Source organism: Ostrinia nubilalis, chromosome 12 (genome assembly GCF_963855985.1).
Source record: "Ostrinia nubilalis chromosome 12, ilOstNubi1.1, whole genome shotgun sequence".
In the NCBI taxonomy this organism is placed as follows: domain Eukaryota; kingdom Metazoa; phylum Arthropoda; class Insecta; order Lepidoptera; family Crambidae; genus Ostrinia; species Ostrinia nubilalis.
Genome location: NC_087099.1, coordinates 16333146 through 16348568, shown reverse-complemented (window position 1 = coordinate 16348568; position 15423 = coordinate 16333146). Strand labels below are relative to the sequence as shown.

The 15423-nt window shown below is 44.0% G+C and overlaps 1 protein-coding gene across 1 annotated transcript; it reads right to left on the bottom strand.

Annotated features, from left to right (window-relative positions):
• Nucleotides 1-220: 220 nt before the first annotated feature.
• Nucleotides 221-14799, bottom strand: LOC135076430 (uncharacterized). The gene is made up of 14 exons (XM_063970897.1): nt 14673-14799; nt 13985-14108; nt 11090-11236; nt 9757-9932; nt 9154-9348; nt 8815-9030; nt 7889-8069; nt 6756-6969; nt 6178-6322; nt 3928-4056; nt 3375-3523; nt 2413-2653; nt 772-918; nt 221-289 (listed from the first exon to the last, which is right to left on the bottom strand). Exons 1-14 carry the CDS (start codon nt 14682-14684, stop codon nt 221-223), a joined length of 2145 nt encoding a protein of 714 aa, XP_063826967.1. The 5' UTR covers nt 14685-14799.
• Between the last annotated feature and the right edge of the window lie 624 nt (nt 14800-15423).

Sequence of the window (15423 nt, the reverse complement as noted above, 5' to 3'; positions counted from 1 at the left end):
TTGATCGTTTGAAACACCGGTGATGATATTCAGAGCCGCTTCATACTGTTCCACTGAACGGCGCTGCCTGCCTCTTTTCAATGAAGTTTACTTAACACTAAACATCTATGCAATAATATCTACATTTTAATCAATAAAACATGTTATGCGAAGCAACCGGACGTTTAATTGAGCGAGCACGAGAGCACAGCACACAGGACGAGCGCGGGAGGGCAGGAGGTCAGCAGGGCTGGCCGCTCGACGTGGCGTACAGCACGTCCAGCGCGTTGCACAGCGCGCGGTAGTTCACCTGCGCCGGGGATGCTCATTATTCATCCATAGATAACTAACTATTGAGCGATGTACGTAGGTTGAACTGACAGGGAAAATGTAATTCACTCAAACCATATAGGGTGCCGAAACTACCCAAGGTCTGACTTAAATAAATATTTTTGAATAAAGGCCTATTCAGACCTAAGCGGTATTCGCTACCGTCTGCGGCAGAGAAAACCGCTCTAGCCGCGGTAATTGATACTAAATACCTGAGCGAAACCCGCGTGGTATGTACCTCTACCCACAGCGGCAGCGAATATCGCTCAGGTCGCTCTAGCCGCGATACTTGATACTAAATACCTGAGCGAAACCCGCGCGGTATGTACCTCTACCCACAGCGGCAGCGAATATCGCTCAGGTTTAATAGACCTTTAGGCAAACGCATGCGAGACTTTAAGGAGTGATCCTAAATGTTGATTAAATTAAGAAAGCTGCAATAGATATTCTACGAGGGCGTACCTCGTCGCCGCAGCCGCGCCGGTAGCCGAAGGCCTTGTAGACGAGGTCGCGCTCGCGCGCCGACACCAGCTGCAGCAGACGGCGCTGGCACAGCGCGCGCTCCACCGACACGCGCGGGATGGTGCCGCAGCGCTCCTTGTCCATGTCCTGTGGCGCGCGCCGGCCAGTGTGCCACAGTCAATAACAGTAGGGAAGGATTCAAAATCAACGGTGATCGAGACTTGCGTACTCACTACACTCGAAAAACATAACCCTCCTTCTGGCGCAGACGGTTAAAAAGGATTTCTATTTTTTTTATGGATACTATAAGTAGGCTTGCTCTTTATTAAAACCCTCACCCAACAAGTAAAGTAGGAACTATGCAATCTAAGGTGGAGCGAGTTTGTCCGGCATAGATAAGTAGGTACATAGGGGAAAGTAGTACGAGTTGATCCCCTGGGGTAAGATGATCCTTTGCGATTGTGCTGAAACCACTAACGTTATTTAGTTTCTTTCACTGGTAAAACATAGCTCTGGACACCTCCCCGCCTCAGTCAAATCGTAATGGTGGCGTGAGCGATACATCGAATTTGACAAGAAAAAAGATAAATTGTGTACTTTTCATCTAAAATAGGCATGACTTTGAGCTTATGTTACTTTTATTCAAACAATGTTAAATGTAATTACTGTTGTCGTTAGGCTTTCTATTATGTTTAATTTTAATATTTTGGCCATAAAAACATGGCCGCGTACTTGTAGATTATTTTAGCAAATATTTACCAAAAAGTGGGACTTGGGTCAAGATGATCCCTTCCTATATGTACGAGATGATCCCTGGGAATTAAAACAAAAAAGTCAATGGAGTGGGTAAAGGGGAAGTGAAATAAAAGAAAGAGAACTTCGTATAACTCACCTGAGTCTGAAGAAGATGATACTGAGTGGGTGTACTGAACAGAAAAGTTTTCAAGCGATACCAACGGTGAATGATGGATAAAATGTTATGCATGTGGAAAATGGGGCCATAAAGCATATGCTGGGGTAGAGGGTGATGAAGCAGGTGAATTTATTAGTGATATGTGCAACACAGCTCCAGCCAAAAAGCGTTTAAATTATTTAAACGCTTCTTAGCAGGTACTAAGAAAGATTAAGTTATTTTCGTTATTTAATTCGTAAATGTTTTTCTTTTCTAACTTTTTAACGATTTGTTCGCATAATTAGGTACTCCGAAAGGAATACAACCAGAAAAGAAGAGATCATAAAATAGAATCATAGGGATCATCCTACCCCTACCAGGGGGATCATCTTACCCACAGGGGTGTACAAGATGATCACTTTGTAAGGTTTTGCAAAAAATTAAATATTTTAATGAAACCTTAATTAATTTCTGGTTTTGAGTATAAGGAAAGTTAGATAGATAAATATACTAGTATTAATCGTATTTATTTTTGGTTTACCTCGAAAAATATGTATTTTACAGTGATTCCCGCTTAAGGGGATCATCTCGTACTACTTTCCCCTACTTCTTAGATAAGTGGGGTAGGTATTTGCTCTGAATTTGGAATATCAGATTACGAAAGAGGCATTTATAAACTTTCTTTAGTAAGCACATAAAAGTAAATGAATCCCCATGGCCCGCACTTTTATAACTCTCGCCGCACTCACCTTGAACACCTCCAAGATGTTGGAGAGCTGGTCGGGGAACTTGGCGAGCTTGGTGAGCGCGCCGGAGACGATGTTGCGCTCCTCGAAGGAGAGGAAGTTGAGCGGCGTGTCCAGCGTGGGCACGTGCGGCACCGGCTCCAGCAGCGGCGCGCGCTCCAGCCCGCCCTGCGTCTGCGCCGCGCCCACCGTGTCGCAGAAGCGCTCGTACTCCACGTAGCGCCGCCGCCCCGGCGCGCAAAAACTGCCGGCCACATTACATTACCGTGGAAAAAATCTTTTTTTTACGACAGGATTGACGGAAAGCTTTTGCCGTTAATCCTAGGTGGGCGATTTATGAAGGCCTATGTATCTCCGACTTGTAATGTAACGAATTAAGAGATGCATTTTCCAAATTATTAACTGACGGGATTGCTACCATGTACCTTAATTTCGAGTTTCCGATATTTCGGCACTGTTGCAAGCGCCATGGTCACGGAGTAACTCAGGAAACTTGCGGGTGAGATGTTATGGGCAGACATAAATCGGTCTACCCTCTTTCGCAGTCTTTTATTACGATTGCCTCCCGTACCACCGTTCACCAATCCCGTCAGTAATAATAATTATAATAGTGACCATAAAAGATTAAAACAATAAAGGTACTAAAGCCTGGTCCGTGAGCACGTAGAATCCCGTCCAATGACCCCAAGCTACCCATCCCTATCGCTCGCGCGTAATTATGTTGCTGTCGCGCTCGCACACTCACTGCGGGCACAACTGCGGGCGCCCGTCGCACAGTCGCGACAGCAACATAATTACGCGCGAGCGATAGGGATGGGTAGCTTGGGGTCATTGGACGGGATTCTACGTGCTCACGGACCAGGCTTTAATGCATTTCCAATTTCTCTAAGTTGTGTTGCTCTGGCTGACCCTATATGAGGGTTGTGTGCTTGGGCGTCGGCAGCCGTGGTGTTGTGGGTACTCACACTTCCATGAGCGTGTCCATTTCGAGCGGCGTGAGCGCGAGGCCGGAGGCGGCCAGGCCGCGGTAGAAGTCGGCGCGAGGGATCACCAGCTCGTTGCGCTTGTCGAACTGCTTCAGGAAGTCGCGCGGCCGCACGCCCTCGCGCACCATCTGCGTGGCCACACAAGGTCACCATATCGTTTGTAAATTGACGCGGGTTGTCATCATCATCATCATCATCATCATTTCAGCCATATGACGTCCACGGCTGAACACAGGCCTCCCCCAATGATTTCCACAATGGCCGGTTGGAGGCGGCCTGCATCCAGCGCCTTCCCGCTACCTTTATGAGGTCAGTCCACCTTGTAGGTGGACGTCCTACGCTGCGCTTTCCGATACGTGGCCTCCACTCCAGAACTTTGCTGCCCCATCATCGGCCGTCAGTTCTGCGTACTATATGCCCCGCCCATTGCCACTTCAGCTTACTAATCCGTTGGGCTATGTCATCGACTTTAGTTCGTTTACGGCTCGGGTTGTAGCAGTTGCTAATTCTGGTTTAATAATTGTTAATATACCTTGCCCTTGATCTTGGCGAGGATCTGCACGATGTCGGTCTGCAGCGGGTCGTGCGCGGCGTGCGCGGGGCGCGGCGGCGGCCCCGACGGGCCCGCGATGGTCGCGCTCTCCGGCTCGCGCTCCTCCATCTGTGGGAAACCATCGCACGTTTTTAACATCAGTCAATGGCTCTAAACTGCAGTACGAAAACCTCTCTTAAGAGTACGTTCTCTCATCTTTTTCATCCATCCACGCTAGCAGGGGGTGCTAGCGTTCGTCTTGAGGACTCGATCGAGCTGGAGAGCGTACACTCAAGAACCCTCTAACTATAGGGTATTTTACACCATGCATGCCCAATTGCCCATGTAAGAAAAAAATATAAAAATGCATGATTTTAAAGATTTCATATATTTCTTAAAAATTCAATTTAAGTTTTATAACTTACAGTTAAAAAACGTCTTTTTTAATCTGTTAAAATACTTTTTTTAATCTGTTCTTCAATTTTTGAAACGCCATTCGTGTACGGTATAATTATTGCGATAGCCTACACAAAATACTTAGATTTTTGTCGTGCTCTGTGTTTCTTTGTTGAATTTATTTGTGTTATCATTACGTTAGGGACTTACAAGTTTTATTACTTATTTTATCAAAATCGCGTCATGGAATAAGGTTTTGTGAAAGCGGAAAGTACCTACAAATCTACCAATCATTATATGTTAATTTTTGCATTTAATCCCGATTTATCTATTCTGCACAGTTGAGAAATGTTAAAACAGCTACGTATGTAAGTAAACATTCTATTTTTTTTTCACAAAGGATGATGGGCACAAATGTATGGAAAGTGGTACCCGCTCCAATAGCCATAACCAATATATATTTTAAAAGGCCTTTAGATGTAGAAAAATGTCTGCTATGGGGCCAGATCTAATTCACGTTTTGAAAGCAATAATTCCACTAAGTATTATAATGAAAGTATAACACAATCATCCATGTATACGAGTATGTATTATGACTACAATCAATTAATATAACTAAAAGAAGCCTTGAAAAGGAAAGGATTATACCTACGATGAACTATCCAAGCTATTAGCCCTTTATTCGCTTTCATCATCATCATCGTGATCATTTTAGCCATAGGACGTCCAGTTGAACATAGGCCTCCCCCAATGATTTCCACAATGGCCGGTTGGTGGCGGCCTGCATCCAACGCCTTCCCGCTACCTTTATGAGGTCGTCGGTCCATCTTGTGGGTGGACTTGTTGGGTCTTGTGGGTTTATTCGCTTTAGCAACCCATAATAAAACCCCTAGGAAGTAATAAAACTTTAACCCCTTTATTAATAAAAGTTACACCCTAGTTGAACTCTGGCTTAAATTGTCATTTGGTATGGAAATGTCATTTTAATCCAAGGTTCTTCCTATGTGTATCTTTTTATTAATAAGGGGGGGGGGGGGGGTAGTACTTCTTTAAATAAAAATATTTATTTCACAATCATCCCCATCAATAATTATAGAGTTAAGGAAGGATGCTGGAACAGTAAACCCTTCCTGACTCGCATTTAACCTAAGTACCATACGATGGACACGTATGAGACTTCTTCTTTTTCTTCCTCGGTCCCGCCCACCGTCTTCCTCACCGCGTCCGACCATCTCGTCGGTGCCCTGCCTGCCCCGAGCGCGTCCCCCTTCATACTGTATGATACTTAGGTTACACAAAAAGTATCTTTATCTTCGAACGCAACCAGATCTGAGCCTGGTGGCCATAGTAAATGTTGTTTGTCTTGGTAAGACCTTTCAAATGACACTACAAACATTACTATTGGAGCCGGGTACCATTCTGCAAAAAAGTATGTATATCTTCGTACACAACCAGATCTGAGGCTGGTGGTCATAGTAAAAGTTGTTCATCTTGGTAAGACCTTTCAAACGATACTAGACTCATATCTATTGGAGCCGGGTACCATTTTGCCCATTGTCCTTTTGTTACTGAGTTTTTGGTAGTCGTATTACTTGGTTATGGAGTGACGTCACGAGCCGAATCGGCATGGTGGCTGAGTTTCCGCGAGAATAATCAAAATTAGAAATAAACATTACTTACGTTTATAGGGCATTTTTGGGTCTTATAAAATTTAAATAAAAAGTGTACTGGTTGAATTACGACCTCTGGATTGATTTAATCCAGTTTCAGTATCCAGGTGTAATACCCCTAATCCATGTTTAATATTATTGCGTTCGACTTCGCGTAAGCCCAAGGGCCAAGTGTTGGGCTGACCTCGTCGAGCAGGCGCACGTAGCTGAAGCCGCAGTCGTCCAGGTAGCGCGCCTCGAGCGCGCGCAGCTGAGGCGCCGTGGGCAGCACGCCCAGCCGCGCCAGCACGCGCCGCACCGCCGAGCGCGACACGTGCCCGTTGTTGTGTCTGCCGACCAGGTCACACCGTCCATTCGCATGATAAAATAAGAGGTAAAGCCTGGTCTGTGAGCACGTAGAATTTTGTCCAATGACCCCCATACGCGCGAGCGATAAGAATGGGTAGCTTGGGGTCATTGGACAAAATTCTACGTGCTCACGGACCAGGCTTTAGCAATGTTATGATTCGACAATGGTCTTAGGTCTTCTCTAGGGAAGTAACTTCGAACTCCTCCTTTGTTTTTCTGATTAATTTCGTTGCGGGTTCAATGACAGTTTAACTTTCCCCCGGGACAAACTTGACCTTCATTGGTTGGGTTTTTATGGCAGTCAAGCTGTAGATCCTGGCTACATAGGAGAATGTGGGAACGAGAGGTGGGAATAGTCCCGTAAAAAAATGGTCTCAGGACAAGGTTCTCGGCTACTTCCTAAAAACCACTGACTCGTCGTGCTCGCCGAAGGCGGGGCGCAGGTCGATGGCGCGCTCGTGGCAGGCGGCGCGCACTCGCAGCAGCGCGGCCTGCGCCAGGTCCAGCGCGCTGGCCGACGGCCCGCCCGCCTCCTCCGCCGCGCCGCGCGGGGGCAGCTCGCGCACCGCCTCCGCCGCCGCGCCTGCTACTGCTGTCGGGTGCTTCTCCAGCTCCTTCGTTGTGAACACTGCAACAGACGCACATTAGCGTACTTTTAAGTGTTATTTCAGGGAGGAATCGCGAGAACCTCGGTTAACACACACTCAAAGCCAGGGGTTCCCAAATGAGGGCTATCGTTTTAGCGCTCACCAGTTAGCGCCACGGTAGAGTAAGGTCCTGTCACTTGCTAGTAGCGAAGACAGTGGCGCCAACTTGTGAGCGCTAAAGTGGTAGGAGGACTATCGCATTTGCACTCATCAAGATGGCACCACTATAGAGTAAGGTCCTGTCAATCGCCAGGGGTGCCAACTGTTAAGTATAAAAACGATAGCCCTCATTGGGAGGCGCCCCCCCAGGGGAGGCACTAATGCCCGTTTTCACCATCAATCCCTAATTTTTGAGTGACCCCTATAGTAACAAATAACAGCAATTTTGTTTACATAGGGGTCACTTAAAAATTAGGAATTGATGGTGAAAACGGGCGTAAGACCTTTAAAGGGGAGCGCGGGCCACCTGTGTGTTAAGTATTAAAAAACCTGCGACCGCTGAGAGCATGCATTCCAGACTGCTCGATACGACAGATAAACAAATCTGGACTGGAGAATGGGGGGCGCAGATTTTTTTATGGTCAAAAGGGGGCCGTCTCAAATAAGTGCTGTTTATGTAATGGACAATTTGACACCATTCTCCAATAATTCGAAATCATAAATTTTCTAAAAAGACACTTCATTCTGGTCTTAAAAACTTAATTAATTTTAAATTACCTGTAAATTACGATTTTTGGTGGCATTGTAATTGAAAAATGTAGTTTATTTGAGTTGACAAAATAGTGACGTCACTTGCTTGTAGTGCCACTGTGCCATACAAAATCTATGGGAGAGTTTCGTTTTGACAGTTTTAAAAAGTACGTCAATTGATTGGTGGTGTCAACATGTCTATTTCAAAACCTTGGTCGCAGTCGTCCTCGAAGGTGCGCCAGCAGACGCGCTCGGGGTCGTTGGGGTCGAGGTAGTGGCGCATGACGCACACCACCTCGGGCTGCGACAGCACGGCGCCCAGCCCCATCGCGTCCAGCGCGCGCCGGAACTGCTGCGGCGCGATGCGGCCGCAGTTCAGCGGGTCGTAGTCCTGCGACACATAATCCAATAGCTAATTGACTCACGAAGATGAACACTCATAAGGTACTAGCGGCCGCCCGCGACTTCTTACGCGTGGATCCCGTTTTACCCCCTTCATCTATCTTACGCGGTTTAGATTTTTTCATACAAATGTTTTTTCCCGCTAACTCCCGTTCCCGTGGGAATTTTGCAATATCCTGTTGTAACTAAGCTTTAAGTTTACTAAGGTACCTAAGCGTCTAATTTAAGCGGTTTAGATTTTTCCTACAAAAGGAATTTCCCGCTAATTCCCGTTCCCGTGGGAATTTCGGGAATTCCTTTCTTAGTGCACCTTTTCGGTACCTAAGCTACGTCCATTCCAAATTTCAAGTACCTACGTTTAGCCGTTTAGGCTGTGCGTTGATATGTCAGTCAGTCAGTCAGTCAGTCAGTTTCTTCTTCTTCTTTTATACAATACAATACAAATAATTTATTGAATTTAAAACATACATTAACATTTACACTTGTATACCTTAACTAATACAGAAACAAAAAACAAACGGTGAACATTTTTGCCGACTACCGTCAACACCGACAATATCACTCGTACGTCCATTCAACGGAGCAGCGGTCGGGCGTCATAGAAAAACGAGCGTTAATAGTAGTGCTGAACGGGTCATAATGGCATGTGTCGGTGCCGACGGCCAGCATTGACCACTAAAACTAGGGAGGGATTTTATATATTTAGATATTATTGGTACAGTGTGAAAGTTTACCCTCAAGAATTCGGAAACTCGTATCCTCCTCTGCATGACGAACTCCTGGACGCGGAGCATGAGCTCGATGAGCTGGCGCGAGGGCCGCGGCGGCGTGAGCGCGGGGTGGAACACGTCGCCCTCGCCCAGCGGCGCCGTGGACAGCCCGGCCGCCACCTCCGGCCGCGACAGCTTCGGCAGCGTCGTGTCGATCACCGCTTTCGGGTTTGTGTATTCCTGAAAGTAGAAACCGGTGGCGAGGTGATGTGGGTCTAATTCTTATTATAGGTAGTTACCTTTCATTATTAGTCTATCATAAAATCTATTCTCGAAATAGACTATTAAGATCAAATTACTCACAGCGCCAAGCCCCTGAATGCCCTCCTTCTTGACGGCCTCCACCGCCTTGAGGAACTCCACGTAGTCCAGCGTGTAGGAGTCCTTGATGAAGCGGCGCACGAGCAGGTTGAAGTCCTCGGGCGACACCAGCACGCCGATGTAGTCCAAAATACGCGCGAAATGCGCGAACGTTATGCGCCCGTCATTTTTTGCCACCTAGAAGCAGACAGATGGTGTTTCAGGAGTATACTTTCAGGGTTTCACTTGAATCAGATGTTTTTTTTTATCCACAACGAGGAAGCTCTTGGCCTGTATCTCACCTGATGGTAAGTGATGATCAGGCCGAAGGTGGAAGCGAGCTTCACCCGGAATCCTCAACCACGGAGGAACTGGCTATCTTACCTCTAACTGCCGGAACACAACAATGCTGTTAACATTGTTGTTATGGCGACAGACTTAGGTAAGATGGTGGTAGCTAGCCAGGCGGACTTAGAACAAGCCCTACCACCAACCAAAACGAACAGAAAAATCTGCCCCCACTGGGATTCGAACCCGGGACCTCTGCGTCTGAAGCAGGTGGTCTTACCACTAGACCACAGAGGCGGTTAATTGGTCACATTGTACCAGTTCGTAGTCCTGGAAGTAGGGCTTGAGCGGGATCTCGCGCGCGGCGATGGTGGCCAGCAGGCAGCACAGGCGGCGCAGCTGCCACTGGTCCAGCGTGTGGCAGGCGGGCTCCGGCGGCGGTGGGCACGCCTCCAGCAGGCAGTCCGCCGACGTCTTGTCGCGCCCGCCGGCATCTGTTCAGAGGCCACAAGTTTGGAACGGAGTTGAATTAAAACAGCTCACAGCCCATAAGTATCGTTATTCCATGCCAAGATAAATTTACAGACCTGACGAATCGATTCTACGTGTAGGAAGAATTTGAATTGTCTGGCTAACAAATTCTTTCTAATTTTTAAAGACGGATGGCGAGTATTATCTTCGTGTACGTGATGCTCATCTAATAAGTCGAATGACTAATATTACACCCTCGAGAGACGTCGGTTAGTATAAGGAGCTAGTTTGTAAGCAGTTCAGCTGGGACCTGGGGCTCAGTATCGACCGCCGTGACCCAGTGGCCGCGCCCGTTCGGTCACAAGAGAGCGATAATAGTAGGGACCTATTAATAATAGTTCCATGTGTTACAATATCGATTATAAATAATATACCTAACATGACGTCTGACGTTCTTTTTCTTATTACAATAGGAATCATTTTATTTTAAGATTAAATTATACGTTTCCATTTCATTTTTAAGTCGTCTATTATGATAGGTATCATCAGGTAAGGTAGGTATCATTTTATTGAATCACTAGTTTCAGAGAAATACCCACATCATGTGAAGTGATCCATCTATAGGCACTTGCACTGTGCAGTGTGCACTGAGCTAATTGCAGCGGCAAAAATAACTCTTCCACGTGCTTGCCACTTCAATTACTCGCCTTGTTTCAATTAAATCTTTCTATATCGACTTTTCCCGCGGCTTTGTTTTTCTTATGCTCTTATTTTATAGTTATTGGTTTTCGTATAAAATAAATTAGCCAAACGATAGAATTTAAAAAAGTAGTAATGTAAAAAATATCTCAAATAAAGACCCAAAAAAATGTATTTTACTATTTTATTATGATGATACAATATCTAATTATTTAATTTATAGCCCATTGAGTGTTAGATAACATTTCTCCTTCTGGAATGAAAAGTCATGGGTTTAAAAAGGTGAATTGTACCACAAATTATTATACAGGGTGTTAGGTAAATGGGTATATGAGCCGACACTAGCCCATGTTAACATGGGCATATAAATGGTATGGTGAAGTCAGAAATTTGATATCATTATTTTAATTTTCATACAAAATTAATGAGTGACTGAGTGCTGACGTAGACAAGAGCTGACAGGCTGCAGCGAGAGTCGTACCTTCCCCGTGGATGATCTGGCAGAGCTGGTGGTAGAGCACGCGGCCGTCCTGCGCGCGGAAGTAGTCGGCCAGCTGCGCGATCTCCGCGTCCGACAGCCCCACCACCGAGCGCAGAGGCCCGGCTAGCACCGACACGAACTTCGACTCTGAAACGGGACACCAGAGTTAGGGAGAAGCCACACGGTGCGGTGCGGACGCGGCGCGGCGGTCCTGCATATAAAAATCAATGAATATGCCAGACGGTGCGTTCCGGCGCCGCACCGCAGGCACACCGCACTTCGATTGAGCGAGACGGTGCCGTATTGCGGCGCCGCACCGCACAGTTGGGTTTCTCACTAACGACGAATAGTCAATAGCCCATAAATGTTATTAAGGTAAACGGCTACTAGTTCGTGATAGTACGTAAGTTCGTAAGTTTTTTTTCTAGCTCAAATAATAAGCAAATGGAATATTATTTATAAAAATTATTCATTACTACAAAAACTCTATTATTTAAGCTATCTAAAAAACCAAGTACCAACATTGTGGCGCCAAAAATGAGAGCAATACGAAGCTTCAAACTCTCAGAGAGCCAAAAACATCCGTGCGGCTTGTAAAGGTTGCTCTCACCGTAAGGTTAGCGCTCCAACTTCTTAAGGTTATAAAAAGGCGAAGGAACGTCCATTTAAATAAAACTTGTAATAGTGGTTTCATGTGTTCCTTGACAATTGATTTGGCTTAGAAAAAAGTTATATGAAAACGTAGAATTCCTTTAAAATTGCGATTAATTGACTCACGAAATAGCGTACATATTATTTTTCGGGTGTCCCCTATTTCGTGACACTACCGATTCAAGGATATTATGGATAACATTTTGATGCTTGGTTTTTAAATAATTATTTATGATAATTGAAATGTAAGTTATGAAACAAATAATGCATTTATTTAAGTTTCTCATGACCTTAATTCGGTATATGTTTCGTTCACTAGAATTTATATGACACGAATTTGAAGTTCACATAAATGACCAATTTTAAGATAAATTAGCATAAGTAGTACCAACATAATTTTGCTTTTATTTCGATTTGTTTTATTTATTTTTGTTTATTTGTATTGTAAATGGGATAGTTAATAGTTAATTGACACATTTTGACAATAATCCATGAATTTTACTTGGTGAATTTGGAATAATCAGTATCACGAAACAAGGAACCGTATTATTGTTACTTTTTTCCAAGTTCGTGATAATAAATGTATGGTGTTAGGTACTTTTATGACACATACCATCAAAGAAATCGACATGTTTTTTAGTTTTTAATAGTTACCTACCTAAGAAATTAATTAATTACTTACTTTTTATTATGAGTCATTGGCGTATCTGGGGTTATTTTCAGGGAGGGGGGGGGGGGCTACCCTCACTTGAAACAGCTCCAGGGGTGGGATTATGAGAAGGGTTTTATAAATATTTTCACATCGCTAGAAATAACAAATCATAATTTTATGGGTACGAAGAGGGGGGGGGGGTTAAGTTTCCCCCCCCCCCTACATTTCTAATGGTTATATAAATATTTTCACATATTGATCGAATTAACAAATCAAAATATTATACGTAGGTACGTACCTAGCTAGACTCACATTATTTCTTATGAATATTTTCAGGTAAGTAATATCGTCAATTTCACATAATTATTTTGTTCTAAATGTATATTATTGTTTTTAAATTTATTAAACCCTTAATCATTATTAAAATATCCTAACTGGATGCATAAAACCTTATCCCGAAATAGGGGACATGAGTTCACGAACTTAGAAACAGAGCAAAATTTTGTCACGAAACAGGATCCAAACAAGAGGTCCGCAGAACAATTAATATAAAAAAAAGTTCAAACTATATAACTATAAATTATGTATTAACTTACTGTTAAAAGACCAAAGTTTAGCATACAAAAGCTTTCATACTGATATCATGCTTGGTTATTTCTAAATAAAATGTTAAAGTCGTAAGAGCCTTAATATACCGAAGTAGGGGGCACTTACCTTATATGAACAATTTTACTGTAATCATCATCATCATTTCAGCCACAGGACGTCCACTGCTGAACATAGGCATCTCCCAATATTACTGTTTAAGGTTTCGTCAAAATCTATTCAGTAGTTTTTACGTTAAAAAGTTAACAAACATTCACATTTAATATTAGTAGGAAGTAAAATAAAAGGGCCCTTCAGATTCGCATTTCAAGCGCGTAAAAGCTGTCTTCGAAAGCACGTAGGTGTTCAAGTGCCACCTACGTATAACACGCCTCGTTCGACGGTGTTGGAGCGTGCCTAGTTTTTTGAAGTGTTTAAAAGATTGTATGCCGAAACGATCGGATACTGCGTAGGAAAGTGATAATCTGAAAGAGCTACGGGTATGATCACTACCAAAGCAAGAAGTTGAGGAAAAAAATACAATGAGTCAAGCGATTACGTATTCATAATTTCGTATTAATATCTATCTATCAAGTGGAGATAACGTATGACATTTCCCCTTAATGTAAGTTCGTGTGTACAAATTTGGTGTTTTATTTTGTATTCTAAGGTACAGTGAAGTAATAAATAATGTATAAAAACATTAAAAACTTCGAATTTGAGCGCGCATCGAGTGTCGAATGAGTTGTCGTATGAACAACTCGCTTTGGACCCGATGGCGTCTTGAAACCTGCTTACGAGAATACTTATCTCCACGGATTCACGAAAAGCAATGAAACTGAAACATTCACGTTCTATTGCAAGATAAAAAATTAAGTTACTTGACATTGGCAGAAATAAACCTCCCACATTGTGTGTTGCCATTTACAAAAAAATGCAAGTTCGTAACTTTTTAACAGATTTTTATGGTAGGTGGAAGAAGGATCTACAAAGAAAAGTGTTATTACCGGATATGAGCGAGTTGCCCTCGGGGTCGAGCGGCCGGTACCAGTCCCACAGGTTGAGGCCCACGCGGAAGGCGGCGGCGCGGATCTTGTTGCACGTCTTCCACACGTCAGCCAGGCGTACTATCTGCCAAGTAAGTGCTTTTATTTAGCACGGCCAAGAGTCACGGTGACAAGTCACCCGTGCGCGCGAGCCCTAAGTTAGCTGTAGTTGCAATACCTTTCGATACGAATTCAATTTAGAATAACAATTTTATTAATTACCTACCCTCAAATTTTAACATTTTTTTTAAAACAGTGATTAGGACGATGATAGTAAGCAATTCCTTGAAACCTGAATTTTTAATAAAATCGCGAAAATAATTGAATAGAAAGCAATGAGTCGTAACCACGTCGTAGACTGTAGCCATGCTACGGCGTAGGGCGTCGTAGCGCTTTCGTAAGCTACGACCTACGATAACGAAACTTACGAAAGTTGCAAACAAAAAAATGAGAACCTCCTCCTTTTTTTGAAGTCGGTTGATTAAGGTTAGAACTTGGTTGTTAATGGCAATACTATCTTTTACACCTTGTTTACCACTGTACTATTAATGTAGAAAAAGGTAATACTTAAACAGAATAATATACAAGGTGTCTTGTTTATCACCTGACATTGCGTTGGCCAAAGTTAGTGATTAAACATGTATCTTACCGTGTCATGCATTTTGGAAGATTTTCTGCGATACTGAATGTAAAGTACAAGATAGTGTTAAAAACTTTTGAATTTAATTTTGAACGTGTTTTAACCGCACATGAATTTTGATATCAAGCTTATGTCAACCGCGACAGCTGTCAAATCTAGAGGGTATCAATATTTTTTAATCTAAGCACGAAGAGGTTAGTTAGGTACCTAAGTTGTTTATGAGTTGTTTTCATACATAACCCGACGTGACCCGACGGATCAGCAAGCTAAAGTGGCAATGGGCAGGGCACATGATACGCAGAACTGACGGGACGGCTGATGGAGCAACAAGGTTCTGGAGTGTGGGCTATGTACCGGAAAATGCAGCGTGAGACGTCCACCCAAATGTACCAATCATGTGGGCGATGTGGGAATCATTGGGAGAAGTTATTTTCAACATGTAGGGTAGGTACACCTACACCACCAAAACATTTTAACTAAACCAATAAAATGTTGAAAGATTAGACATAGGAAACTCATGTTGTGAGCCGCTGAAAGTATTTATATCTCAGAACAATGTGACTAGTCATTAAGAATCCCACTCATCAATCAATTTGTCAATGGAAAAGCACGCGCGGCGCTGAACCGTCCCGGCACGGCGGGTCTCCTGCGCCTGCCTCTCGGCCAGGTGGAACGTGCGCCGCATCGCCGAGTACCTGAGGCGTACGGCGTGGCTGGTTCACTCCGAGCCAGCGATGGACGCCGAAAGCTCGGCGGTGGG